Here is a 27,547-nt window from a genome sequence, read left to right on the forward strand (position 1 = left end):
CTCCAGAGTTTGAACCTGTGACATCCAGGGCTTGATCCCAGCAGCTGAGCTTTCCCCTTCGACCCGCTGCTTCCGTTCCAGCTGCTGCTCCAGCTCTGAGATCTGCTGCTCGTAGCGCAGCTACATGGAGCACACAAACACACACATACAAACACAAACGCAAACACAAATACACACAGATACACACACAAACGCACACACACACAGATACAAACACAGACACAAACACACACAGATACAAATACAAACACACACTCACACATACATACACATACACAGATACAAACACAAACACAAATACAAACGCAAACTCAAACACACACACACACACACACACACACACACACGGATACAATTTTGAGATACAAATTTGTATAAACAACATCCAGGAGGCAAGTGATTTTCTTTTTCTGGGAAGGAAGAAAAACTAAAAATGTGTTAAAGAAAAATGCCCACCCCCCTCAATGTTTTCCCCACTTTCCTCTCTGGGGTTGTTTTTATAGATTAAAAAAAAGTTGAATCTATTCTCATTTTTTTCCTTTCTTTCTTTGCTGCCTCTCAGAGCTTCTTTTCATAAATTAAAATAACAAAAACTTAAAAAAGTGATCCTGGCCAAAAAAAAAAAAAACTGAGGTCCGAAGACTGAGGTCATCATTGCTTTCACAGTGTTACTTGATGCATCGTTATCATAAAAATAATAATTATAACTTTAGAACTGAGAACAAAAAAAAACTAAAAAAAATGTTTAAAAACTGGTGCTTATTGATTGACCTTGTGATCCCTGCAGAGCTGCTCTGAAATGTTCCTCACACACTAAGTAGGAGGAAGTCTCTAGATCAGTTATTAGAATATTGACTGTGGTATTGATTTCAGTTGTTGTACCTTGACACTGTGGAATCGTTGTTCCATGGCCCTCAGACTGTGTTTGGCGCCCTCGTCGTGGTTCTCCAGCTCGGCCTCCAGGCGCCGGACCCTGTGCTCCAGCACAGTGACGGTGGGCGGAGCCGTCTTAGCTGCGTCCTCGTCCTCAGCAGCGCTGGCTGCGGCGTATATCAGAGCGGGCAGGGAGTTTGGGTTTCTGTGTCGGAGTATCTGCTGCAGCTCCTTCACCTGGTGAAGAGGCAAAGACTCTAAAGCACTGAAGAGACACAGAGTTGTAGTGTAACAAGTTTGATGAATCAGCTGGTTTGTGTGAGGCACCTGTCGCTCCAGCTCCTGCATCCTCGTCGTCTCCACCGATTTCTCTTTCACCTTTTTCTGCTGCTCGCTGCTTCTTCTGCCCACTTCAGTTTTCAGTTTCTCTACCTGAAATCATGACGACCTTTAATTTCCCACACAGTAAGCAAACTGTTAAACTGTTACTTCCCGCTCCACGTCACAGCTGGAATCACCAGTCGATCCGACACTACCTGCAGCTAAGAAATAAAACAGAGGTCCTGCTGATTGGTCCATGCTGCGGCACTGAGCACCTCCAGTTCCAGCTGAGCTCCCCACCCTCTACCTCCAACACATTCCACCAGAACTGTAGGAGTACACTGTAATACGCCGCAGCCAAAGGTCAGCTGAGAGAATCAGAAAGCGCAGTAATACAGTGCGCTCCGTAAGTTTGTGCGTAGGAATACGGTAGTTCAGCGCCCCCCGGTCAGATCTCCTGACTTGGAGCGCACTGATTAGAATCTACAGCAGGTAATCTACCGAGTACGCATGACTACCTCACACAACCCCATGTCAAAAAACCTGAACTATCCCTTTAAGGGGATGGAAGACTTCAGGGGAACCTTGTGGATTATTCAGCTTTAAAGTGGCGGTGTGGTGAAGAGCAGAAGGATTTGGTTGGTATTCACGCTGAAGGTAAATGAGCTTTAGTCCATGAAGGTGATAATGAGTGGAGCTTCACCTGCTCTTTGAGCTGACGGATCTCTGCTGTGGCAGCCTTCAGTCTGTCGGCGTCTCTGTCCAGCAGATCCTGGTTCTCAGCAAACCACTGCAGCTTCTTGCTCAGGGCTGACACTTCCTCCCTGTGCTGGTCCTTCAACACACTCATCTCAAAGGTCTTATCACCTGCCACATTGACAAAGGATAAATGTCCAAATAATAAAGGAGCTGCCTCTAATCTTTTAAAATCCACATTTTCACTGTTGCGTCTGCAGTCTCACCTGAGGTGGAGACAGCCTGGGCTTTAGCCAGCTCTCTCTCTTTCTTCATGAGCTGCAGGTCGACCTCCAGAGCCTGTTTCTCCTGCTTCAGCCTGTGAATGTCCTCAGACAGCTTCTCCTCATTCCTCTGCACACACACAGACACACACACACACACACACACACACACACACACACGTTTTTATATATCTTATGATAAGTGAAGGGGCTGAAACAGATGTTCATTCCAACACTCATTCTTACCTGAAACATATTGATTTGAGCTAACAAGTCTGTGATGCGCTGAGTGTGATCCATTAAACAGATGTTTCCCACAGGCCTTGAGGTTTTACTCAGCTGCTCCCTGGTCAATATGGAACAATGCCACAGAGAATACATTAACATTTTATTATATTATAATTGCATTTTACAATTAAGTTACAGTTCAGATAGACACACCGTTACTTTTGTTGGTTTTTAAGTGCTGTTTAATTAGTTTAACGGTGAGTCAGACAAACTGGTGCAGTTCTAGAGGAAGATCTTTCGTAGCATTTTGTGGCAAAATACATTTAAATATTTCTACTACTGAATGAATGAATTTGTCAGATTGCTTCTGGTGATTGTATTTTTTTTGACGTCAAGGTACAAAATACAAACAGAAAAAACTAAACAAAAAATACATGATACCAATATTAAACCAATCCTAAACTAAAGTAACACTCAAACAGCCAAAAGTACTGTTAATATTCATGAGCTTCAGCTGCACTCTGTTGTTATAACACAAATATCATTCAGTGTTAATACAGCACTGGCAGAGAACACAAACAAATCAAAACCATAACAGCCATGATGGCAGCAGTACAATAGTGAAGGAAAACAAAAGAAAACCATGAGTGAACCGACCTGGTGAAATCCAGCTCACTCAGCAGCCTGTGGTTTTCATTAAACATGGCCTCCTCGTTGGCTTTGCTCTTGGCCTGCTCAGCCTTTACCTGTAAGTACAGCTTCTCATTCTCCTGCGGGTTTGATGGCACAAATATTAAAAACACAACCAGAAAGAGAAGAAAACAAAGAGGGAAAAAAGACAAGGTGAGGACGGTGACAGTGAGACGGACCTGCTGGTAGCCTTTGATGAGCGTCTCCTGCTCCTTCATTTCTTTATGGATGTGTTGGAGCTTGTCTTCTGCTGCAGTCTCTGTGTCCTCGCTCAGTCTCTTCCTCTGACTGGACTCTTCTGCACGTCTCAGCTGATCGGTGAAAAACACAAACATTCACTGCTTGGATAAACCGCTGTTACTGTCGGGGATGTCCACTCTGTCTTTGACCACCTGCACACAGCCTGCATTAAAATGACCGAGGGAGTATGACGGGTAAAGAGCTGGTTCCTGCATCACTGCTCTCCTTTGTTCTTCTGTTTAGTGCTTTTGTGATTTACCCACAGAGAGTGGAGTGCTGCAAATAGATGTGAAGTAGAGCTGAACGACAGGCAAAGAAATTCTACTGCGATTATTTTGGCTGATATTTTGATATGAGTCACGTTTTCAGTTGGAATGATCTTTTTTTCCCATTTCATTTTCAATGAAAACATTTTTAAAATGATGATGATGTGATTTTTGTTGGTCTGGCACCAATCAAACATGTTCCTTTACGTCTGGAGAATATGATATGTGGCTCTGTAGCACCACAACACTTCAATTATGGTCTGTTGTTGTGACACATTGTACCTGTGAGTTAGATGTTGCACTTGGCCGTATTGTGATTTTAATAATATCTCGATTGTTTGTGCAGCTCTAATGCAACGCAACAGTTCCAGACTCTCCAACTCTCTGTGTCATGTCATTAACTAAAACACCTGGCTACAACAATCTTACCACTTTATTGTCAGGGCTTTAATTAGAACCTTTTTGTTCCGGTTGTGTATTCACATTAAACAGTGGAAAGTTTGTACATTATAACACTCACCTGTGACACACACAATCAGGCCTCAGCCTCCTGTTGCTCTCTCAGCTTCTACAGCAGCTTCAGAAAGTTTGCAGACCCCTCCACACTGCACTGTGTTGTAGATTTTGTTGTAAGTTTCCATTTTTGCCCATCAATCTATAATCTATAACCCATGCTGACGAAGTGAAAACATGTTTGTGGAAGACTTCAAATTTATCAAATATCAAAAAAAAGAAATCTCTCATTTACTACATAACTTTTTTAGAGCCTTATTCTTCCTGACAGATCCTCTTAACTGCTGTCAGGGAGGCTGGGACACTGACGAGCAGCCAGAGACTTGTCCTGAAGCCACTCCAGTGTTGTCTTGGCTAAAGCTGGACAATTAAACGTTTAGAACCTCTCACCAACTTCATCTTGCTCATGTCGGTTAGTTTGGTTAACACTTACCCCAATGCCCCTTAAAAATATAGCAGCTGGTGTTCACCCACGCGGCTCTACCCTGTTAGTCAGCGTTCACTCAAAGCGGAGGTGGTCATATAGATGACAGGAGTACAAACACTGAGCCTCAGGCTACGCTGGAGTTTTCCAGCCCTTAAAACAGAGACTTTTGGAAACCTTGCTGGAAACATTTTAGTTTGAAAACTCCGGGGTTGTGTTGTGGTCTGGACGGACAAAGGCCGAGATTGTTTAGAAATGTCGCCTCCTGGGGTCTCATCAGTCACGACCACCTGACAGTGGGAAATCCGACTTGGAGAGTGACTAAAGGTAACAGCATCAATTTGTTTAATCACTTGGAACACAATCACGTCGTCGAACATGAAGAGGCTGTGGCTCAAAACAAAAGGGAAACTGATGAGCGCCAAAGAAATCTTGCATTAATCGTAAGCAAGGTAAAAGTAAAAGTCTCCCCGTCTCTGCCACTGAGAAGCACCTCCATAGTATGATGCTGTCATCACCATGCGTCACCATAGAGATGGTATTAGACAGGTGATGAGATGGTCGTCCTCCTGAAGCTCTGTCAGTGACCTCCCTGACCAAGGCAGGAACTGACAGGGCTTAGAGGTGAACTCATCTGAAGGATTATTAAAGCAAACAGGATGCTGCGTCTGACCACGATCAGGAGGCCCGCAGCAAAGGAATACTTTTAGATTTTAGATTTTTCATAAATTTGCCAAACTTTCTAAAAAGTGAAGCGGCCTGAAAACCACAACCACTCCCTGTTGACTGTTCACCCTCCGGGTCTTACTATAGCTACACCTCAAAAGGAGGATCTGAATGTAAATATTTCATCATCCAGTCCACAGCTCTCGCTCTAAATTACACGTTGCAGTAAACACAGAATGTAACGATGTTAACGATGTGAATGTTTTTTTTTTTTACAACTAGGGTGAAATCAATATTTAGTCCAGACAGTTTGTGAGCTGTGAGCGTGTTTGTGCACCTTGCTTTGAAGCAGGAAGTTCTGCTGTCTGAGTGAGGTGAGCTCCTCTGCTGCTGCTCTCATCATCTGCAGCTCCGTCTCCTTCTGAGCCAGCTGGAGCCTCAGCTCCTCCGCCACACAGCTGTTCTCCTCCCTCTGCAAAGCCACACATCAACACATCGGATGAATCTTGATCCGCGCTCAATCAAACCTGACCGAACGGTGTCAATGAAGGAAAAACTGTTTCAATATTATGAGATTTACAAAAGGTACCGGACATATCAGTGTCTGTATGTTATGGAACATTTTTGAAATGTACAGCATTTATAAGGTAAAAGCTCTTCTCGGGTTATAGACAGGTATGTGTCTGTCCACATCATGTCCAATCAGCTGAGTTTACCACAGGTGGACTCCAGTCAAAGGTGTAGAAACATCTCAGAGATGATCCAGAGAAATGGAGGAAGCTGAGCTGAATTTCAAGTGTCACAGTAAAATGTCAATAAATATTACATTAATATTATAATTTATTTTTTGGCCCTACATCCTATAATCCTTCTCCATACAGCAACTGTCCAGCACCGTAGCAACAGTTGCCAAGCACTGTAGGTCCGTCAAGCTTTAGGATCTTTTCAGCGTCACAAAGTGATGTGCAAACAACTATGGGTCTGTTCTTACATTTATCCACATAGAACTGGTTTAACTACAATGTCTCTACTACTGCTCCTCCTCCACACTGTCTGTATGATCACCAACCAGTGGACAACCAGGTAGTCTCTTTATCAGTGTTAGCATGAAGTCATGTCCGTAGAAAACTGAAGATCTTTTTGCAAGGTTTTCATTATTAAAGTCGGTTTAATGTCAAGTGTTTTCTTACACTGTTGTTTGGAGGATGATGTGTCGGTCTGGTTTCCTGGTTTCCGGCCTGCTGCTGGAGCACAGACACTAAAGACTGCACAGATGCCACCAGCTCATTGCTCACCCTCAGACCTGGCTCTGCTAATCAAACAAACATGCACAGTAGGTTGTTACCAGTATTATCATAGAGACAAAGACCCTCGTCTTAAATCATCTGAGCAGTTTGATAACGTGATATTTTGTGTGTGAGTGCCTCTAGTAACCTGTGTCCTCTTCTTTTTCTTGGTTCTTTGTGGATTTCTGTGGACGCTGTGGAGAGCGGCTTTTGGCTGTAGCAGCAGCTCTACTGATCCCTGACGACCTGGAGGTCACTGCTGGTCTCCCCTCTGCTCTCCTGACTCGCACAGGAGCCACGGTGGGTTTCCTCAGTGGAGGTGTAGAAGGATGAGAAATGGTGGAGCTGCGGGAGGTCTGGGAAAAGTGTCCATAATTCATCACAGTCACACAATACTGTATGAAAAGATATGGCTGCTAAAAGGTTTGGATTTTAATGTCACTCTAGACACTCTAGACTCGGCAGAATAACTTTGCACCATTTCTTCACTGCACATCAGCCTATTCTAATAAACAAAGTTCCGTTTTTATTTTTCAAATAATTGTATCTGCTCTGTCTGATAAAACCAACTACAAATCCAAGCACAAAGTTTAACGTTTGTCTCACCAGTTGTTTTTTCACTTTGCCAGCCTGAGAGGAAATGTAAGTAGAAGACTTGTTGTGATCCTCCATCAGCCTCTCTACCTCCTCTCTGATGCTCCAGGTCAGGTCTTGGTTGGGAGGATCTGAGGAGCTTGAAGTCAGTCCCTTGGCTCCCTTCATCCCTGCAGTGGGGTCAGCCTTCCCTGGTCGCTTCACATCTGGGAATGTCCTTTCCAAGGAGCAGGATGTTTTTTCTTGGTCAAGTTCCACAGCACTGTGATCCGAGAATAAAAAACACAGTAAAACTAAAACTTGTCAAAACATTTTTTGTTAATGTTGTAACTTGCTTTGAAAAAATTCAAGTTTCAGGAAGAATGTATTCTTGTTTTTATTTATGTAAAAAGTGTATTAAAACTTACCCCCCAATTCTAAATTCTAAACACTTTCTTTCTATATATTACATATAACATGTATTATATTAGTATCATTATTTCGATAGAGTCTATATTTTGTCAGACTGAACTGTTCCCAGTAAGAAAGAAAGCTTTGACAAGAAGGTGACATGCTGATGGTCCTCATGGGAAATTGTGAACAACAGAATATTTGGTCTGAATATCTCTAAATGTCTCTTGGCGATTACATTTCAAACTTTAGTCTGTGTTTTCAGCCTCTACAGCTGACTTCACAAATCTTCAAGTGTCGGTGGCAGTTTAAACTGGACTGTGGTACAATGAATTCTGGGTAAATTAAGTTTTTAAGTTTTTAACTCTTCAAAGTAAAAAAAAAAATGGCCGACTGAGGTATTGCACCCAATCACGCAGCTCTGTTTACTCGAGCAGAAAATGTTTGTCTTTTGGAAAAATTCAACAATTAAAAGGATGTTTCACTTGGGAAATAAAAATAAATTAAAAAAATTCAGCGACAGTAAACAGTGTTAATCTCACAACTGACAGGAGCTTCAAAGATATTCAAAAAAGATACAAAAACATGGTACAAGAAAGAATTGTTTAAAAGCAGAGATCCTAAACCAGGAGGAGGACCAGAGGACAAGCTTAAAGACACTACAGACATGGAGCTGAAGATATAAAGTGGGCAGCACCTCTGTTCTGGGGGATAATCAGTGGACAGCCAAGAGGGGAACACAGGTAACATTAGGTCAATCATGTCTCTAGCGATTGATTTTGGTGACATCAGTCACCCATTTCTTGCCACATCATCCAGCACTACATGGACAACTCCAGATTAAGCTCTGCACACACTGCCGCGGCACATCATAGGACACATAGAAATTCCACCCCTAGCACTAATAGGAAGGGTCACCTTGCAGCACGCCAACAGGACCAGGACCACACACAGAGCAGGACAGCAAAATACCACAGGTGAGTCGCCTCGTGTAGTTGATAACTTACAGCAGCAGGTTTGCAGCCAATCTTCAGAGCTTGCTGGGCAAATATCTTTTTTGCAAACCGTCTTTTGCCATCGTGTTTTTTCTGGGGCAGCGGGGCAACTGTGGTTATTGAGCCTCTGTCCCACTGATCAAAGTGTTGCAATATTTACATATTTGCAGTTTTACCAATCGGGTGTCTGTGGTGGCATTCCTGGAAAGATGCTGTAGGCCTATTTATTTGCCACTGGACTGAAATCTTTGAGACTGCCACTTTAAGTATAAGTAAAATTCTAATTACTGAATGAACCGATGAGACCAATCAATGCCAGATCTCTGTGATAGATGCAGAATGTCCCCAAATTTGAAAGTCCAGAAATCTGAGATATTTCACAACAACTGGACCAACATGTGAGTGACAGAAATAATGTCTTGTGATATCACCATTTTGGATAATTCTAACACCTTGCAGTCCTCACCTGACAGGCTGGAGGCTGAACCCTCTGATGTGGTCCTCTCCGAGCCGGATCGGCCTCATCAGCTCTTCTGCAGTGGGTATGTCTAAATACAAACACAAAATAATTATTACTCTTAGTTCAGTCCTGTCATGAATATCTCAGTGGACGTATCCTTCAGAGGAAACTTTGCAATGAGACAGTGTTATTGAATAATGCATTCAAAGGAGTCAGCTCCTTGACTGGGATCCTGCTTTTATAGACGCATCATACCTGTAGTTAGACCAGTAAATTACACAGACATGACAGACGTTGAATCTACCATTCCCACAGATAATGTTTACAGTAAGTGTCTGACCCGATTCATTGGTAGAAGCAGGCTGAAGAGACTGTCTGGCATGTTGAGGAGTGAAGGATGGAGACACAGGTCTGTGGATCCTTTCTTCCCCTTCCACAGGTGAATAATGGTGATTATAGTCGTCTGAATCCTCCACAACATGGATCTGTCTGTAAGCCTCATGAAGAGCCTCCATCTCTGAGCCTCCACTCTGCACATATGAGTGACCTGTACAGAACACGCATTTATTGTAATTTATAAAAACAACCTAAGATCAAACTAAAACAATCTAGTGCAGAAAGTGCCATATATCATAAAGTCCTTGTTGGATCTGTTTGATAAGAAACAATAAGAAGTGCTGGACGGGAAAACGATAACTGCTTCTGTCTGAAACAACACGGTTCTACAACAGATGTCAAATACATCCTCAATTTCACACATTGACTATACGCAGTCCACATTAGGTTTTGACCTAGTCTTCTTTAATTACAGCAGCAAAGACCTAAAATACTGTTTATTTATACAGGCAACCTTGAGATTACACACACATATATATATCTGGTAGTGAGGTAATTATTAGTTGTTAACATGGTTTACGGTGTAGTGTAAAGGTATAAATGCTGTGTACAGCTTGTTTTGTCTTCAACTTCATAAACTATAATTTCTCTTTGACTAAAAGATAATATTCCTTTCCATCTTCCACTCATGATCTCAGTGAAATATTTTTTTCTCTCTTACCTTTGGCAATAACTGGAGACATCTTAGATTTCTGAAAAGCAGATAACATTAAATAATGAACCATGTCACAATATAATTTGTCAGTTTGTTATATTTCAAAATAAACAAAGATAAAACTTCGAGCATGTCATCACATTGTGATAACCGTTTTAGGCTATGTCCACACTACCATGTTTTACTTTTATTATTCCCTCCTGACATCCACACGACTCCAGAGTTTTCCAGCGCATGAAACAGAGACTTTTTGAAACGCTCCTGGACAAGTTTTATTTTGAAAACTCTGTAATGCATCTCATCAGCCCCGACAGCTACTGTCTTTGTTGTTCCTCGTTCGTAGCATTTTGTGTAACTGATCAACTGCAGAGGAGACAACCTACTTCGTATTTACAGCGGCTCACACATGCTCAGTGTTCATGAACGTATGTATGTGTGCAGTTTCAGGTGTGTTAGTCTGGACGGAGATCGATTTCATTTTAAAAAGCCGATTTAGAATGAAAAGATCGTAGTGTGGACGTAGCCTTAATGAACTTGTTTCAGAGCTGACCTCCAAACCAAAGATAATCATACTTTTACCTTGTTAAGCTATTCTGACCAATTTCAGCCTGTCTGACTAGAGCTTCCTCATTAAATTTTACCTTCACGTTTCACTGTTATGTCTGTAACTCTCAGGGGACATGTGACATTACATAGGATTACACTGGATTACAATGTATTGTAATGTACCTCTTTAGCTTTCATATGCAATAACAGAGATCATCTTTGAAAAAGGACAAGTTACAATCTCCCACCCCTCCATGTCACAAAGGAATTTTCATGCCCCATCTTGGATGATTGTTGAGGTGACGAAGATCCTAACTTAACAAAGACCACTTTGTTTAATCATCATCATATCAGATTCCAACTACAAACCTCCTCCTGTGGCTCTTTCCCACTCTCCTCATCCTCAAAGTCCTCACTGTAGTGTGGAGAGCCTGTAACAGCAGAGAGAAAAGGTTGTCTGAAGATTCTCAGTTCTCCAGGTCAAGGTTATCTGGGAAAAGTTGAATCGAGAACAACTGGACTAAGTGGTAGATGCTTGAAGATGTTTTGGGACCCAGATATTTTAACCTCTGAGGGCTCGTTATCAAGGCAACTGATGTCTCTTGGTTCATTAGTGCTCCTGGCTGCTGTAACGACAGCCGCTGGAGTCACATGATGCCAAGTGTGAATGGTTCTTAAATCCCCTGCGAGAAGATGAAAGGTCATTGTAAGCGATGTTGTAGACCTGCTCCTCTGTTGAAGGATGAGTTCTCTACTTTAGCTGCGTTTCGACCAAACTTCAGGACTAAAAGGTTCCTGTGGCCCATTGTTGTCTGTGTTTCCACTGCGGCCTAAAGTCCCAAAAGATTATGCAAAATTATTGACATTACATTATTCACAGCACTTTGAGGACATACGGCACATTGTGTCCCGTTTATATTCAATACAGGAAGCAGCTTTTTATTTTCAAATACGGGACGATCCCGTATTATACATGACGGGTGGCAACCCTCGCCACTCCGGCTGTTCTGTTCTGTCCTGTTTCAGTTTTTTTACCTTCTCCTGGACCTTCGTGCTGTGGAAAATGTGTTCGCTCGCTTGGTGCGGACATTGTGGGTGAAATAAAATGCACTCGACCAGTCAGAAATGTTCACCACTGAGGGGTGTGGTGACCCTGGTACTCAGCTGTGTTTAGGACCAGCATGCATCTTCACCTTATCTGCCGGTAGGATGGTGATATTTTGGTTCTCAGTGACGTCACAGTCTTCCTTTACTGGAAGGGGAGGTTGGTTGTCTTTGTATTGGAAGAAATAGGGGTATTGTTTTGAAACCCAAAGGTACATTTTTCAGAAAACTAACCTGTAAGGTCCTAAAATGATCCTTAGGGTGACAACTGCGGACCTTTGTTTCAAGGTACAAAATCATTACTGACAGCAAAAGGTATATAAATGTACTTTTAACAACATTAAGGTTCAGGCAGATGATGGAGCAAATCACTGATTACAAAATCTTGATTTAAATAGAGAGTTGGGTTTGTTGTAATAAAATAGGCGACAATTTCCATTCAAGCCTTGGTCTTGGAATAATTCTATCAGCTTCATTAACAAACAACAAAATAGTTGGGTGATTTCAGCTAGTCTTCACATTGTTGTTACGGTTTTAATAATGTTGTAGGGTCATAAAGCAGGCTTACAAAGCCACCGTTAAAACACTGAATGAATTGAATCTAATACAGTATGTGAGTTATGAATTAGCATTTTGTAAGTGTACTTTTACTGAACTTTGTTCCTGTTTTGTGTCTGAAACCAAAATGAAATTTCTCTTGGTTGCACTCAGTGATTAGAGAATGGCTCCTCAGGTCTTATGACAAGAAGATACAATGTTCAAAGGTACAGCTGAACCCTGCTTGGGTACAGCTGGAGTCACAAAGCCTTGCTAACTTTTTAGGTCCATTCCTGTACTTTCATTTCTTAGTGTGTACCTTCAGCCTGAGTTGTTCTACTTCCATTTCTGTTCAGTTGTTTAGTTTTGTTGTTTTCCTTATGGCTGACTGTGTTTCTGGGATGAGGTCAACTAGTAGTAAATCTTGAGGTATGATGGAGAAGTTTAGTGCTTTGGCTGGGACATCTGGTTTAGTAAGTTCCCTGTCTGGCAGGTTGTTCATCCATCCGTCCCTCTGTGGGACAAGTCCCTCTGTTCTCCGAGTGCTTGTGGCTGGTGCTTGTAGGAATATTCGTGTCTGTCTTTCTGTGCTCTTGGTTTAAGTTTGTTGGACCTTCTCTGAGACGGCCCTGGGCAGATGTGATGTCAGTTTCTGGAGCAAATGGTCAGTCTTTTCATTCAAAAGTGAAATGGACTTATAGTAGAGAAAGAAAAGACCTGATTAAAACGCAGCAGCACAGAGGGATAAAAAAACATTCCTGTTACCTGGAGAGGTTCTAGTGATGTCTGTGACTCTGGCTTTGCTTTGACCATGACTCTGCTCCTCTGATTCCTCTGCTTCCTCTGCTTTCCTGGAGGGGAAATATTTATCCTCATTACAGTGCAGCCACAACCCTGAGCTTCAGCAGCAGCAAAGCCCCTGCATCACATGGCCCATAAGGAAGCACAGGGTCTGTAACTGCTCCATTCATTTAGCTATCGTCAAATCACAGTGGGCATTCATAGAATTTATTTAACTTTAAAATATATTCAGTTACTTAACCAAAGCAATACAGATAACTGAACCAAAACTATTTATTATCATTGTGTATGATATTGTCATCATATCCAGCAGTCTTTTAGTTGAAGTAATATCAGACCGAGGTGGTTTCCATACCTGAGGTTGGTACCTATGGTAGAGCTAGTAGAGTCCAGCTCTCTGTTCAGCTTGGAGTAATCTATTGTTGACAAGGCCCCTGCTTCTAACTGAGCAAAAAACCTGGCTTTCTCTTCTTCCTCCTCCAGAGTGTCCAAGCCCATACTCCTCATGTTGACAGCTGGTGCCATCACTGAGTCTGCACACACACATAACAAGAACACACATGGTAATCACACTTGTGGTAATTCTGAACTGGAAAAACTCACAATGTGTGTGAGAATAAAGGAGAAATGTGAGTTGTCTGACAGGACAGAGAGACTCCTTATAGGCTGCTGTGGACCTCCATGACTTGTTATTTTGGACAGCTGTCTCGTGATATTAGTATGTAACAGCCGACATGACAGAGTCTGATGGTGAAATTAGCATAGAAGATGCTCCCGCCACTTTGAAATAGTTTGTGTGACAGCATTTTGGGTACCTGGTGAAAACAATAAACGGTGACAGAGTGACAGACAAGACACAAAATATGTAAGCACTGTAAGAAAATAGTGCGGTACACAAGCACTATGCAAAGATACCTACAGAACCAGCACAGCTCTAAAACTGATTTGACAGTACGGTGCTGAGCAGGTGACAGGTGTGTTGACAGTGTTTGTGCTCTGAAAGACGTCACAGCAAAGGAAATGGGCAAAAATTAGCATGCTGACCCGGGGAGCTGATCGGCGCTGGAGCCGACAAATACCTGTGACTACTGCAGTGTCATTTGAACCGGGAGTGAATGACAACTGTACCCTTTCACATTGACAACAAAAGCCAGATGTAAGTGGATGTTAGTGGGTTTTTTGATCAGTTTAAAGTTCAGTTAGAGCCCTGCTCTTTTCATCAGGAGCGCCCCGACCAAACTCGTACAGTTCCAAACATTTACACCTGGAAACTGCCCAGTACAACAGTCTGATCCGGACTCAGTCTCCATTTTAAAAACCCACTTAAGCGCACCAATTTTGACGTAAAAAGGGTATTAGTGTTTGTAACTAGGGAGGGGAAGGCACCAAGTTTCTCTGCCTTGACTGTCAAATTTTCAAGTGGTCTTCTGATTCTATGTATTTTCAATTTATTGTTTCCTTGAGTTTGGAAACACTCAGAAAAAGGTTGAACAGCTTTGGTGTCTCATGTTGTCAGATGTCACAAGCATGATGCATGCAGGTAAACTGCTCCAAACAGAAGCTCACTTCTGCGCACTGTGGACTCACCCTGTGTCTCTGTGTTGTCTCTGCTGAGCACAACTGCTTCTAGTCCTTCTTCCCTCAAACCAGTGTCTCCTGGATCCTCGTCCTCTTCTCGAATTGGGTGAGACTTCCTCAAAGACTTCCTGAAAGACTTCCCTGAACCCAGCAGACCTGCACAAACATGTCATTGAAAGGCACACATCAGGTTTGTGTTCCTTAATGTAGAACATATAGGTCAGTTAATCTAATAACTCATTATCTCAGGATAACTAATGACAACTACAAACATACAACTTATTTATTTAATTTACAGGTATTTATTTTTATGTATTTACTTATCTTGTGCCAAAAACATATTCACACTGATAATACAGGTTGCACATGAGGACAAATATAATACACATCAAATAACTGTGGACGCACAAACGATCATGTAGGTAATTCAAAACCTGACACAATCATGACAAAAAATAAAATCACAACATTGTAGTGTAAAAAACGCAGCCTGTGTCATAGAGACTGTATTAGAATGCTTAAAACTTTACAGGTGTGTTCGTGTTGTTGTGTCCTCACCACAAATGTACTGTTTTTCCTTCCAGTTTCATCCATACAAAGCTTTTCTTACATCCTTATCCTGTTCAAGCGCACAGGAAGTGTACACGTTGTTTCTCCTGCATATATACTCATTAAGCACTTTATTAGGAACACTTGTGCACCTGTGCATATTTTTATGCGTTAACTTTCAGTTAGCTTCTTATTCTTTTACAACCTCAGGCTCTGTACGTGTTGCCATCCTACCACCAGTGGGTGGGCCTCGGTCTCAATAAACCAGTAAACTCAGTACAGTATAGTCCAAGTTGTCCTGCCGACGAGATCACTGTAAACTTTCCGAAAATCACTGAATCATTCTAACTATTTGTTTTTTCCCTGAAGCACATGAGTGCTCAGGCTGTGTGCCTCTCTCTCTCTCCCTTCTCCTTCTCTATCTCCTTCCTGTTCCTCTCAGCAGGTCTTCCCGCCTCCAGAGCTGCAGCTGTAGAGTCTGGATCTGAGACTTCAAACCACCTACTGCCCCTTGATCCTGTTCAACACCTGCTGCTAAACCTGCTCAAATCTACTATAACTAATAATGATAATTATTAATGTCATTAGCTGTCATTACTACTTTATCAGTAGTACAGTTGCCATTACATTACTATTGCTGTTACTGTCGCTATCACTATTATTAATATTGCTATCATTGCAGGTTCTTCATCTTTTCCTCTGTGCTCTCTCTCTCTCTCTCTCTCTCTCTCTCTCTCTCCATCTCCAACCCAACCGGTCGAGGCAGATGGCCCCGCCCACCCTGAGTCCGGTTCTGCTCGAGGTTTCTGCCTCTTAAGAGGAAGTCTTTCCTTTCCACTGTCGCCTAGTGCTGCTCTTGGTGAGAATTGTTGGGTCTCTGTAAATAATATTAAAAAGAGAAGGTCTAGACCTGCTCTATTTGGAAAGTGACTTAAAATTAAATAAATTATGTTGTGAATTGGCGCTATACAAATAAAACTGACTTTACTTGACTTGACTTGACCTGCTTATTCATTCAATAAGCTAATCATGTGGCAATAGAACAATGCATAACATCATGCAGATAAAGGTGAGGAGCTCCAGTTAATGTTCATATCAAACATCAGAGTGAAGAGAAATGTGAGTCAGTGACTTTGACCGTGGTGTGATTGCTGGTTTGAGACCTGGATCCAGTAGAACACCTTTGGGATGAAGTAGAACAGGAGAATGGCAGCATGACTCAGCAGAAATGATGTGATGCATCATGATGTGATGGGGAAAGTTTCAACATCTGGTGGATCAATGACATGAAGAACTGAGGAACTACCCAAGTGTAAGTGTGCTGTTCCTAATAAAGTGCTCAGTGAGTGTAGGAAACTAATCAATCAGCTGCAGGTGAGTTTCTTGGTACTAAATGGGACCACTGGCTGATGGAACCTGGACAAATCTGTGTTTCAGCCAAGTCTTAATTCCTTACAAAGGTCTAAATAACCAAAATCACTGCATGAATAATTACCTCTAAGTAAATACCAGCATGAATATTCTGCTGTATTTACTCAAGCCTCAGAGAAGAGTAATAACTTTAACCTTCCAACTTGAGTCTTTCCATTTTCATAGACCTTAAAAATCTACATGCTAAAGGCTGAAAATCCTCATTTATGTTAAGATGGGTAAGAAATGAATCTCCTCTAGGACTTTCATGTCTCTCATAGCCCCACACTGCCACCCAGTGTCCTCTGATGTACAGTACACCACAAAACTGAGAAGCCCCGCAGCTGCAGCAGTAGTTAGGAAGAACCATACTAACCCTAACAGAAGGTGCATTGGCTATTGATTATCTGTGAAACTGGTGTTTCAGTGACTGATCAGAATGTGGAGGACACTGCATGAAGTAAACCTGTATGGTCGGCATCCAAAACAAAAACCATTACTCACAAAACTGCACAAAACTGCAAGATTAAACTTCGCTGAAGAACATGATGAAACATCAGATTGTGATTCAAATGTTGCTAAATCCTGATTGGTGCACAGAAGGACCTGACATCACCTTCTTCCAACAGACTCCCGCCCACTTCAAACCAGTTACAAGCGTAAAGAAAAAAAACACAAATATAGATATATCTTATTTGAGTTCTAATTTAGGACCAAATGCATTTTCAGATGGGGATGTAGAGAATATACATTTAACTATCCTACAAGTACGCAACATATCAACATAAATAGTGGCACTACATTGTACATGGTTTATCCATATATCAAACAGGAGGAATAATGCTGCTCTCTCTCTCTTTCTCCATTTGTTTTTTCCCTACAATCTACTCTTATGGGCGTTTGCTGACTGTCAGCTGTTAATGGCAGTCATAAAATCCTATAACATATTCCAATATTCTCCCTCAGTTCCTTCCTGGACTGTAGAGCTTAAACACTGACACAGCTGTACCCTCTGACATTACACAACCTCATTATGAAAAGAGCCAAAGGCTAACATGTCCAGTGTGATAGAGAGTCCACTTCTCATTATTACCTCTCCCTGTTCCTCCACCATTGTGTTCGTCATCTTGCCACCATGACGCTGCTGGTTTTGGGGCTGATTTCTCGCTGCTTTTAGCACAAGGCAGCTTCTCAGAGCCGCCCAAGTCCACCGAGTCATCTGAAACAGACTGACAGGGAATCAGGTTTTAGTCAGAGAGATGCCTTCAGGACAGGACTGTGTTTTAAACCATGGCATCCTTTGTCTTTTGTGTCCATCGCAGATGTTGAGTATGTGTGTACTTTGAAAAGTCCGAGCCACCTACTGCTTAGATTTGGAGACTCAACTATCACACAGACAGTGATCTTCAGTAAAGGTCAGCTGCTTGAAGGGCTGCCGCGATTAGCTGCCATAATCGACAACGTTGACTATGAAAATGCGTCGATGTCAATATTTTACATCAACAAATTGTTTCCCATACATACATTGATTTATTTGTTGCGGCCAGTCACTATTAACCCCCATATATTTATTTTCTAAATCAGCTATGGCCACACTGCTTCTCTGTCCTCTGGCCTGCAAACACTATCACTGAACTTTACGTTACTGTTAGTGCAATAAAAAAGTAAAAGGCCAATAAGAACTTTATACAACCACCTGTTCAACAAGCAACAAACAGAAAAAAGATATTTTATCTATTTCCTCCACCGACTCCCAGTGTCTTTTAGTGTCTTTTAGCCAATAGTGAACTGTGATGAGAAGCTAAAAGGAAAGCTGTCTGTGTGTAAGTCTAACTGATATCTTAGTTTACCACAAATCTTAAAATGTTGTCATCTGAACAACTGGCTGAGACAAACCAGAACAATCAATTCACATCCTGTTCTGAATTTATCATTTTTTTAAAAAGAACTAGTAATACTGGGCCTAAATCAATAAGTGTATGGATAAGATAAAATAAAATCAGCTGGTTACTGTCTGACTTGGGAGGATGAGCACATCACAGTTTAAATCCCTTCACTATAACTCTTGTTTAACCAGTGTTATTGTGTTATTCATGGAAGTGTTGTCTGTTCATTTACTAGTCAGAGCTTTTTAATATCTTTTGTCCTTGCAGCTGATAAATACTCTCATCAAGCCAAAAGGTTGTTGCTGCTGCCTGAGGATTTACACGGAATAAGTGTTTGAGAAAATGTCTAACCCAGAATCTGGGTTTATTGATCATGCCAGAGTGTCATTTAGATTTTCTGGAAGAAAATGAATCATTTAGATTAATCGATTAATCGATAAAATAATTGATAGATTAATTGTTGCTGCGTGTTCTTCTTTTAGGTTCACAGTACATAATATAAGACAATTTAACATCCAGTCAGTGTTTTAACTTGCAGTTTATACTCTGATGTTGTTTATGAAGCATATTAACATTTACAGATGAATGATTAATTCCATATTGTGCAATTCATGCAACCCTTACACAACCACAAATAATCCATGAGCAGTACCACAGTAGCCTGTACAGTGTCACGTTACCTCCTTTAAGAACAGCTCAAACTGTTCATCCAGCTCCTCCTTGGTCAGTCCGTGAGACATAGTGACACCATCCACTCCATCGGTCAATGGCAACTAGACAACTGACATCGAGAGAAAAATCATTCAGGGAAAGAAATTAGAGCCCAACCCATTTATTGGTTGGCTGATATTGGCCTATCACAAATGTTTATATACATATATGTGTGTGTGTGTGTGTGTGTGTGTGTGTGTATATATTGGCTGATATATCGATATCGGAATATACTCCCTAATATCTGCCCCAAAAATCCAATATCCTCATATACTTTAAGCTATACCTGTGATATGGGACAATATGGTATTTACAGGGACCTTATGTTCTTTTTAATGCAGATACTAAGACAAAATACAATAATCTTGAATCTTGAGTTGATTTTTTTTCTTTTTTATTGTCAAATATAATAAAGATGACTTTTCATACTGGATGTAAAGAGTTGGACCAGGGGACCACAGGGACAGACAGTCAATTAAAAGAGAAATCAATAATCTATTTTGCACTCAAGCACAAACACAGTATAATCAAGCTTGGGATTTTAATGATTGTGATATACACTGGCTAAAATATTGTTTTTCCCTTGTGATACAATATATGATACATTACGGGACATTACACAGTACGAGAGCCTTGGAACTAGCTCACCTAAATGTTATATAGCCATTCTCAGTGTTATTTACTATACCTATGGGCTTCGTGTTGTGGCTAGTCAAAATATTTGCTGTGGCTCTACTTTCTGTCGTTATTTCAATGTATGATCAGCATGATCAGGTTTTGTAATTAGACTGAAGATAACTGCTGCATGCTGTCTAAAATACTCACTCAGTTTTTCACTTCACTTTGCACTTTTGTCTGATGATGAACAAACTGTTATGGACATGTGATGCAGAAAAACAAGTTAAAAGTCTACCAGAGCAGAAAAGAGAGAAGAAGTTCATGTCTCATGAGGTAAATCTGGCTGAAATATTCATTTCATTCATTTGTTGGTTTAATTTCTATTTCCAGTTGTGGTCACAGAGTCTCCTCATGTTATTCTGAGCTGCAGTGATGAAGAAAACACTAAAAGCATCATCATTGTCAGGAATCCTGTCAGATTAAAGAACTTGTGTTCAGCTCAAATGAAGCTCTAATAGTTATTATGTAGTTATTTAGTGATAAACTCTCCTCTGTTTGTTAGAAGCCATAGACTGTCGTTAGAAGCTCTGTTAAACCAGATAGATAGATAGATAGATAGATAGATAGATAGATAGATACTTTATTTATCCCCTAGGGGAAATTCATGATTCACTAATCTATACAAATATCTGTTGCTCTATATTATTTGACACTATTGTAAACTCTTAGGTCCATGTCGGGATCCAGACGTAACGATGACGTAGTTTTTTGTTTTTACAGTAATCTGATTGGTCAGTACTAAGGAAGTTAATAAGCTCAGCGTCAGTTACCATGGTGATTTACCCCGGTAAGAAGCAAGCAACCGTTTAAACCTTGAAACCCCTGGGTTAAACCTGAAGTGACCTCATTAACCCCAAATCTGCTATGTGTTCCAGAACTCAGGAACCCCACAATGTTCTTAAACCAAAATAATCCTCGGACGACTCATGTGGTCACTGTAAACCATTCATTAAAAGGTGATTTTTAATGAAATATTGCGTTACTGGCCAAAAAATCTTATGCCGAATCTTTCATATAAACCTTACGATTACTAAAACAAAGGTTAGTACGCCACAACACTGTCAGATTTCCGAACAGGGACCGGCATTTTAAAATACACTGAAGAGTGACACTGAACGGGACGTTGTCAACACGGCGTTACCGGTCACAAGTGTCAAAATAAAACCGTATCCACAAACGTCTCCTACACTTACACTTTTTCAATTCAAGGGGAGAATGTCAAAAAAGGGAAATCGATTTTTTTACATCTCTATAAAATAAAGCACTGACCCAATGTCGCCTAAAACTACTTCAGCTCCCTTATATATGTCTGATCACCACGTAGTGGCGCACATCACTTCTATTTTGAAGGAAGTAATCGTCGTATATCTCCTTAGCTAGCTAGGAGAGGAAGTTATCATTTTCCACGTCTAATAATGCACTACACTATCATCAGCGAACATGTACAAGTCTTGTGTCGACAGAACTCACATAGAATACTTGACTTGTGTCGTCCTCTCAAGTTGAACCGTTTCTCCTCTTGTTTTGTTTTTAGGAGTACACGGCAGTTCCCGCGAGGACACCACTTGGGTGATACGACCAACCTGATTGGCTTCTTCTTCTTCTTCTTCGTCTTTGTTTTACAGTCGATGTGCAACCATATGGGAGATTATCGCCGCCTACTGCTATGTTATAGAATCCTTCTATTCTTGTCATCAGTCTAGTATCTTGAAGACAAGTGAAGACATGTTTCAATAAATAATCCCCAGAGTTTTTTGTGATGATTGTTTGAGGAACCAGGCGTTTCACCCTTTTAATAAGTGTCTCTCAAGTACATATTTTGGGCAAATAAAAACAAATGCTCCACAGTCTGATTGCAGATGTCACAGTTTCCATGTGGATGCTTTTGATACAGTGATGAATTGAGTTTGGTATGACCTGATCTAATCCTACTACTCAAGCTCTGTTCTCTCCTACTTCTCTAAATATATTTTCTGTAAAGAATATCTTACCTACATTTTGAAGATACATGTTTTAGATTATTCAAGGCTCCATTTGAATCTGAACAAATTAGAACTTGCAAAGGTTTGATCTTTATTATATATCATAATGGAGAACCGAAGAGGGCTAATTACATGATTCTCAACTGTATACCTCTCTGAAAATGAATTCCCAACACAAACCTGAATAGACGGACCAAATAAAAACTTCATAATTCAATTGACTTTACCTCAAACACCCACATTATCTTACTTCCTTCCACATCATCTCATAAGCATATTCCACATCAAATAAAGAACATTTGCTTGGGCTTTCCTTATGTCACACTCCAGATATACCAATTGATCTAATTTTTTTTCTCTCTATGTACGTTAAACTTTCTGCAACCATTCTTTCCAATATGTGATGTCAAAGCTATAGGCCTATAGTTAACTGGAGTATAGGGTTTTTCCCTCATTGGAAGCACCTTCCTCCCAGATCTTATATATATCCAGTATTTTTTCCAATGCAAAATTACCTAAGTTAGATGACATTATATCACATACATAATTGCTCTTGTTCTCTTTTTGCTCTTTTGATTGTTTTCCTTCAGAGTATTCTTCATTCCACCATCTTAACTCATTCCCATTCGCTTTCCACCTTTAATTATAGCTGTAAACAGACAACTGCTGGGTTAAAAATAACCCAATTTAGATTATTTTGGTAACCCAGTGCTGGGTCAAAAAGGGACGGACCCAGCCATGGGTTCATTCAACCCAGCGGGGTTGTGTTTTAGGTTTGAACCAGCATGTTGGGTTAGGCTTTTTAACCAAAAATGGGTAAAACATTATTATGTTGCTGAGTTAAAGCTACCAGGAAGTGGGTTAAAAAATATAACCCAAATTCTGGGTTATCAGTATTGCTGGGGTTAAAAATACTTATTTAAACTGTATAAAATTGTATAAAAATGTACAAAATTTCAAATTCAGTTAAATCATACCAATTGTTCTTTTGGGAAACAATTACACATAAAAACAAAAATAATTTAAATAATCTAAAGGAGAAGTTATTCACTAGTAAAGATATTTTTTTGCACTTCATTAAGCATGAACAACTTGAATCTTGGAAACCTGCTTAGCTCACATCATGAAGACTTGAACCACTGAACCAGGAAGTAACCCACTTTAAAATACCCACTTAGCCCATTCTTACATCATAGCAAGTTGTGCTCTCATCAACTTCACTGCATTCGATACGTCTCCTGGGAAGTCAAAGACAACGGTTTGAATAAACTTCCACACCTGAGCACATGCTTAATAAGTGAGATCAAGCACAGAAAATGCCTTAAAGCATACATCAGCTGCACCTAGAAGTGATGGCTGCTCCAGGCTGTCCCCTTTATTATGACCATGGCTTGGGAAGACTGATGCTCCTCCCCCACCATAAAAACAAATGGGTTTTCTGTTGTTGCTGTTGTGAGGTACTCCACCGTGCTAGTTCTGATCCGAGAAAAAAACAAAAAGGGTTTCGTTCAGCAGAGGAACTGTTGGACTGAGAGGTTCAGTAGAACCTTTGTCCCCACTGCCATCTGTCTGTCTGTCTCTATCTACCTACCTGTCTGTCTGTCTCCATCTACCTACCTGTCTGTCTCTATCTGTCTGTCTCTATCTATCTACCTGTCTGTCCTGTCTGTCTCTATCTATCTACCTGTCTGTCTCTATCTGTCTGTCTCTATCTATCTACCTGTCTGTGCCTGTCTGTCTCCATCTACCTACCTGTCTGTCTCTATCTATCTTCCTGTCTGTCTCTATCTGTCTGTCTCTATCTATCTACCTGTCTGTGTCTGTCTGTCTCTCTACCTGTCTGTCTCTGTCTATCTACCTGTCTGTCTCTATCTTTCTGTCTCTATCTATCTACCTGTCTGTGCCTGTCTGTCTCTGTCTGTCTACTGTCTGTCTTCCTGTCTGTCTCTATCTATCTACCTGTCTGTGCCTGTCTGTCTCCATCTCTACCTGTCTGTCTCTATCTATCTTCCTGTCTGTCTCTATCTGTCTGTCTCTATCTATCTACCTGTCTGTGTCTTCTGTCTCTCTACCTGTCTGTCTCTATCTATCTACCTGTCTGTGTCTGTCTGTCTCTATCTACCTACCTGTCTGTCTCTATCTGTCTCTGTCTGTCAGTCTGTCTGTTTAACTGTCTGTCTCTATCTGTCTGTCTCTACCTGTCTGTCTCTATCTATCTACCTGTCTGTGTCTGTCTGTCTCTATCTACCTACCTGTCTGTCTCTATCTGTCTCTGTCTGTCAGTCTGTCTGTTTAACTGTCTGTCTCTATCTGTCTGTCCTATCTTTCTACCTGTCGTGTCTTCTCTATCTATCTACCTGTCAGTGTCTGTCTGTCTCTATCTACCTACCTGTCTGTCTCTATCTGTCTGTCAGTCTGTCTGTCTAACTGTCTGTCTCTATCTGTCTGTCTCTATTTATCTGTCTGTCAGTGTCTTTCTGTCTGTCTCTATCTATCTACCTGTCTGTCTCTGTCTGTCTGTCTATTTCTATCTATCTACCTGTCTGTCTCTATCTATCTCTATCTTTCTGTCTACCTGTCTGTCTCTGTCTGTCTGTCTATCTCTATCTATCTACCTGTCTGTCTCTGTCTGTCTGTCTGTCCACACAGATATTTTTCTCTGCAGAATATAATAAGGAGATTTTTAGCAATTTGATACAGGACCTTGTTGTAAGTGAAGCTGAAAACTGAGCGTGGTAAACCACACTTCCTCAAACAAGTATTTATATAAAAAACAGGTCTCAACAATGTACTGGGGGGAAACTGAGCATATTCTTTCCCTTTAATTTAAGAAATTAAACAATATTGTCCCATTTCAGTCATTGTGGGTCTTTGTGTGTTAAGGTGTCAGCCAGAGTGTATTTCTGTGTGGGGACGATCCAGTCAGTCAGAAAGAGGAGTACGTATGTTCAGTTTAACTGAGAGGAGGAACAGATGGTTAGCTCAGGTCAGCAGGAGCAACTTTACCATCACTGAAGATGCTAACATCTAAAAAATGTGAGCTAATCAAACATTGCATTTTCACCTTTTCACAAAGGACACACCACTGCTTGCTCTATTAAAAACAGGGAACAGGGACTGTAAAAACTGGGAGTTGAAACCAGTGAAGCTTCTGTCCTCAGGCTCCATTGATGGTTCTTGTAGTTAAAGAGAGAAAGAAAGTGAAAGAGGGTGAGAACGATTACTTATATAATTAATATAAAATGTTAAGTATGATTCCTTATATAAAATGACAGTAAAAAATAATACATATTTACTATGACACCTTTTTGCTGGCTTATTTGACCATGGTCCACTCAGAACTCCTGACCTGCAGAACCACTGCATCACCACAAAGCACCTACTGCTCCTACAGTAGCTTACTAATATGCACTAATGTTGTGTCCCAGCTATCATGTGATTTAAGGATAGGAGAGTTTTAAGTAGGACACCCTAGAGAAAGGTCAGGCGCCAGAAGAGGGTGAGCACCCCTTCCTTTTCTGTTTTTCAGACATTCCTAAAAGCTGACTTTTGTTTTACATAACAGAATTTATGGTATCTTTTAACTTCATATAGAATGACCATGTTTGGACATAAATGTTGGCTCTGTGCCACTATAGGTTATTAGGAATTAGCTATGTCATGAATATGTATTTAGAGGTTATTCAGCCTGTAAATTGTATGGTTTTGGGGAAAAACGGGGGAAGATCCTTTTTGGCTTTGGGTCTTCTCACAGGCAGTTTTGATGCTTGTTAAAAGATGCTGTGCCTTTTTGTAATAAACTTTTTTATATACAACTGATTCCTTCATCATCATCATCACATCATCGCTACGGAAGAAACCACACTAATAAGATACAGTAATAGAATACATGTTAAGTATGATTATATACATATTTTACTTTTTGTATTATTATGATTCCCCATTCATTTTTTCTAAACACCTGGCCTATTTTTTCCTTTTACCTTGTGTTTTCAATCTCATTTAGTCTCTCCATCGTCCCTCTCCCTTTGGCATCAACCCAAATTCTGCTGCACTGCAACATCGAGTAATAAATCACAGATACGTTTTTGTTTCCTGTCCAGACACACTTCAGATGCACTTTAAATCCATATCAGTGAAGTATCACAAAAGTAACTTATTAGCTCGTACCCTGAGATGCATATCCTCATTACACCACCTCCATCCACAGTGTTATATATATATATGATATTGAACTCCCCCCTCCACAGATGTGCAGATACTATACGATCTGATTATTTAAATGTCTGGCTCTTTAAGAGTTCATCAAACAATATATTCTGCTACTGCTCTGCTGGAGTTTGGGTGTTTGGTTTGTGCTGGGTCTTTGCTTTGTGCATGGATTGGTAAAAGCATATGTAAAATGACTTTATTCATCCTGAATTATGTATGTTATCAAACAGGGTTTCCAGTCCATGATGAGCCTCAATGGTGACTCTAGGTGTGAATGGTCTTAACCCTCCTATTATCCTCACATATTACTAACACATTTTACCCTTGGGGTCGATCTGACCCCAGGGGTATTTGCCTCCAGAAAATGATTTACAGAAAATTGTTGACCAAGTTTTTGTGTCAGGCACTTTGTATATTTGTTGAATACATAAATAACCCCTTGATAATGAAACCTATCAGTGAGTTGACCTGCCCTCTAGCGCCACCATCAGGCCAAACTTTTAAATTAGAATTAATTTATCTTGAAAAGTTTTCATACAAATCTTCTCAGATTTACTGACAACATTAATGACCACAAGAGTATGAACCCTGTTGGTTTTGGTGATGATATGACCTTCCCTGTAGCGCCACCATCAGGTCAAACTTTCAGTTTTAGAGTCAGTGTATCTTGAAAATCTTTCATCCAAATCTTTTCTAATTTGGGGTGCACATTCATGACTCTCACAGAATGAACCATATTGATTGATGTTGGTCGGCCCTGCCTTGTTTGTTTGTCATCAAAGCGTATGACACGGGACAAAACTTGGACTGTCTTCAGAGACATGGCGGCTGGAAATATTGCCCTTCCAGTCTCAGCGTTCCAAAGGCTTGTTGCTGTTGCTTCACCTTTTGATTTGTAAACTCCCGCCAAAATGAGCAAGCCAATGTGGGCTTCTAAGTCAACTACATCCAAGTCTTTCCAACTGTCCCCATACACATGCTTCCACCTAAATTTGTCATCCCAAGAACAATATTTTCAATCGATGGTGTTATGAAGAGCTCTAATGACGACTTGATGTCTTCAACATGGCTGATTGCATATCTGTGGGGCCTGGAACCGTTTGATAATATTAGTAGCGCTAAGTCTACCCTGCTGTTGAAGTGGGGAAAGGGACCATATTATCTTTCCATTTTTGGAAGGGATCGTGTCTGCTGGTGGTTTAGAGACAACAGGAGGGTCAACACTCTCATTCTCATCAGATCAGAATGCCTCAACACAATCCTCTGTCTCAGACACATTTTCCTCTATGTCGCTTTCACCGTCAAAGAGCTGTTCCAAAACATCACTGACAGTAAACCTTTTTCCCAGAAGACATTTTCAAGTGAGAGAGCGTGCAGATTGCAGTGTACACAGAGCACAAAGAGGAATGATTTGGATAGAGGGCTGCCGTGCAAGCTTTTATATGTTTGCTCCGCCTTTATTTTGCATGAACTACCAAGTCCTTGCAGGAATACCCCGCCCTCCACAGCGCATATGCAATATGTGTTCAGCACATTGAAAAAATATCATCATGATAATTTTATGCTTAATCAGTTGTCCCCATCAAATTAGGAAAAG

At 40.8% G+C, this 27,547-nt stretch overlaps 1 protein-coding gene across 2 annotated transcripts in view; it reads right to left on the bottom strand.

Moving 5' to 3' along the window:
* The window catches only part of cep162 (centrosomal protein 162), a 25,312-nt gene extending 3,963 nt beyond the window's left edge, over positions 1 to 21,349 (bottom strand). Inside the window, exons 1-21 of one of the 2 annotated variants that reach the window (XM_087177326.1) lie at positions 21,227 to 21,349; positions 19,048 to 19,148; positions 17,575 to 17,710; positions 14,532 to 14,678; positions 13,300 to 13,477; positions 12,909 to 12,994; positions 10,872 to 10,933; positions 9,963 to 9,993; positions 9,246 to 9,452; positions 8,912 to 8,993; positions 7,073 to 7,322; positions 6,615 to 6,822; positions 6,371 to 6,489; positions 5,518 to 5,652; positions 3,251 to 3,382; positions 3,039 to 3,151; positions 2,400 to 2,499; positions 2,157 to 2,283; positions 1,898 to 2,061; positions 1,201 to 1,305; positions 883 to 1,110 (exon numbers count right to left, since the gene is read on the bottom strand). In XM_087177326.1, the coding sequence (XP_087033452.1) occupies positions 883 to 1,110; positions 1,201 to 1,305; positions 1,898 to 2,061; positions 2,157 to 2,283; positions 2,400 to 2,499; positions 3,039 to 3,151; positions 3,251 to 3,382; positions 5,518 to 5,652; positions 6,371 to 6,489; positions 6,615 to 6,822; positions 7,073 to 7,322; positions 8,912 to 8,993; positions 9,246 to 9,452; positions 9,963 to 9,993; positions 10,872 to 10,933; positions 12,909 to 12,994; positions 13,300 to 13,477; positions 14,532 to 14,678; positions 17,575 to 17,710; positions 19,048 to 19,107 (2,670 nt within the window). In that variant the 5' untranslated portion in view covers positions 19,108 to 19,148; positions 21,227 to 21,349. Of the gene's footprint in view, positions 1 to 882; positions 1,111 to 1,200; positions 1,306 to 1,897; positions 2,062 to 2,156; positions 2,284 to 2,399; positions 2,500 to 3,038; positions 3,152 to 3,250; positions 3,383 to 5,517; positions 5,653 to 6,370; positions 6,493 to 6,614; positions 6,823 to 7,072; positions 7,323 to 8,911; positions 8,994 to 9,245; positions 9,453 to 9,962; positions 9,994 to 10,871; positions 10,934 to 12,908; positions 12,995 to 13,299; positions 13,478 to 14,531; positions 14,679 to 17,574; positions 17,711 to 19,047; positions 19,149 to 21,226 lie in introns of both variants that reach the window. The other variant, XM_023419019.2, reaches the window with a different exon arrangement.
* Between the last annotated feature and the right edge of the window lie 6,198 nt (positions 21,350 to 27,547).

Source organism: Seriola lalandi, unplaced genomic scaffold (assembly GCF_002814215.2).
Source record: "Seriola lalandi dorsalis isolate HSWRI2012SDOR001 ecotype SW California unplaced genomic scaffold, Sedor1 jcf7180002054588, whole genome shotgun sequence".
Lineage (NCBI taxonomy): Eukaryota > Metazoa > Chordata > Actinopteri > Carangiformes > Carangidae > Seriola > Seriola lalandi.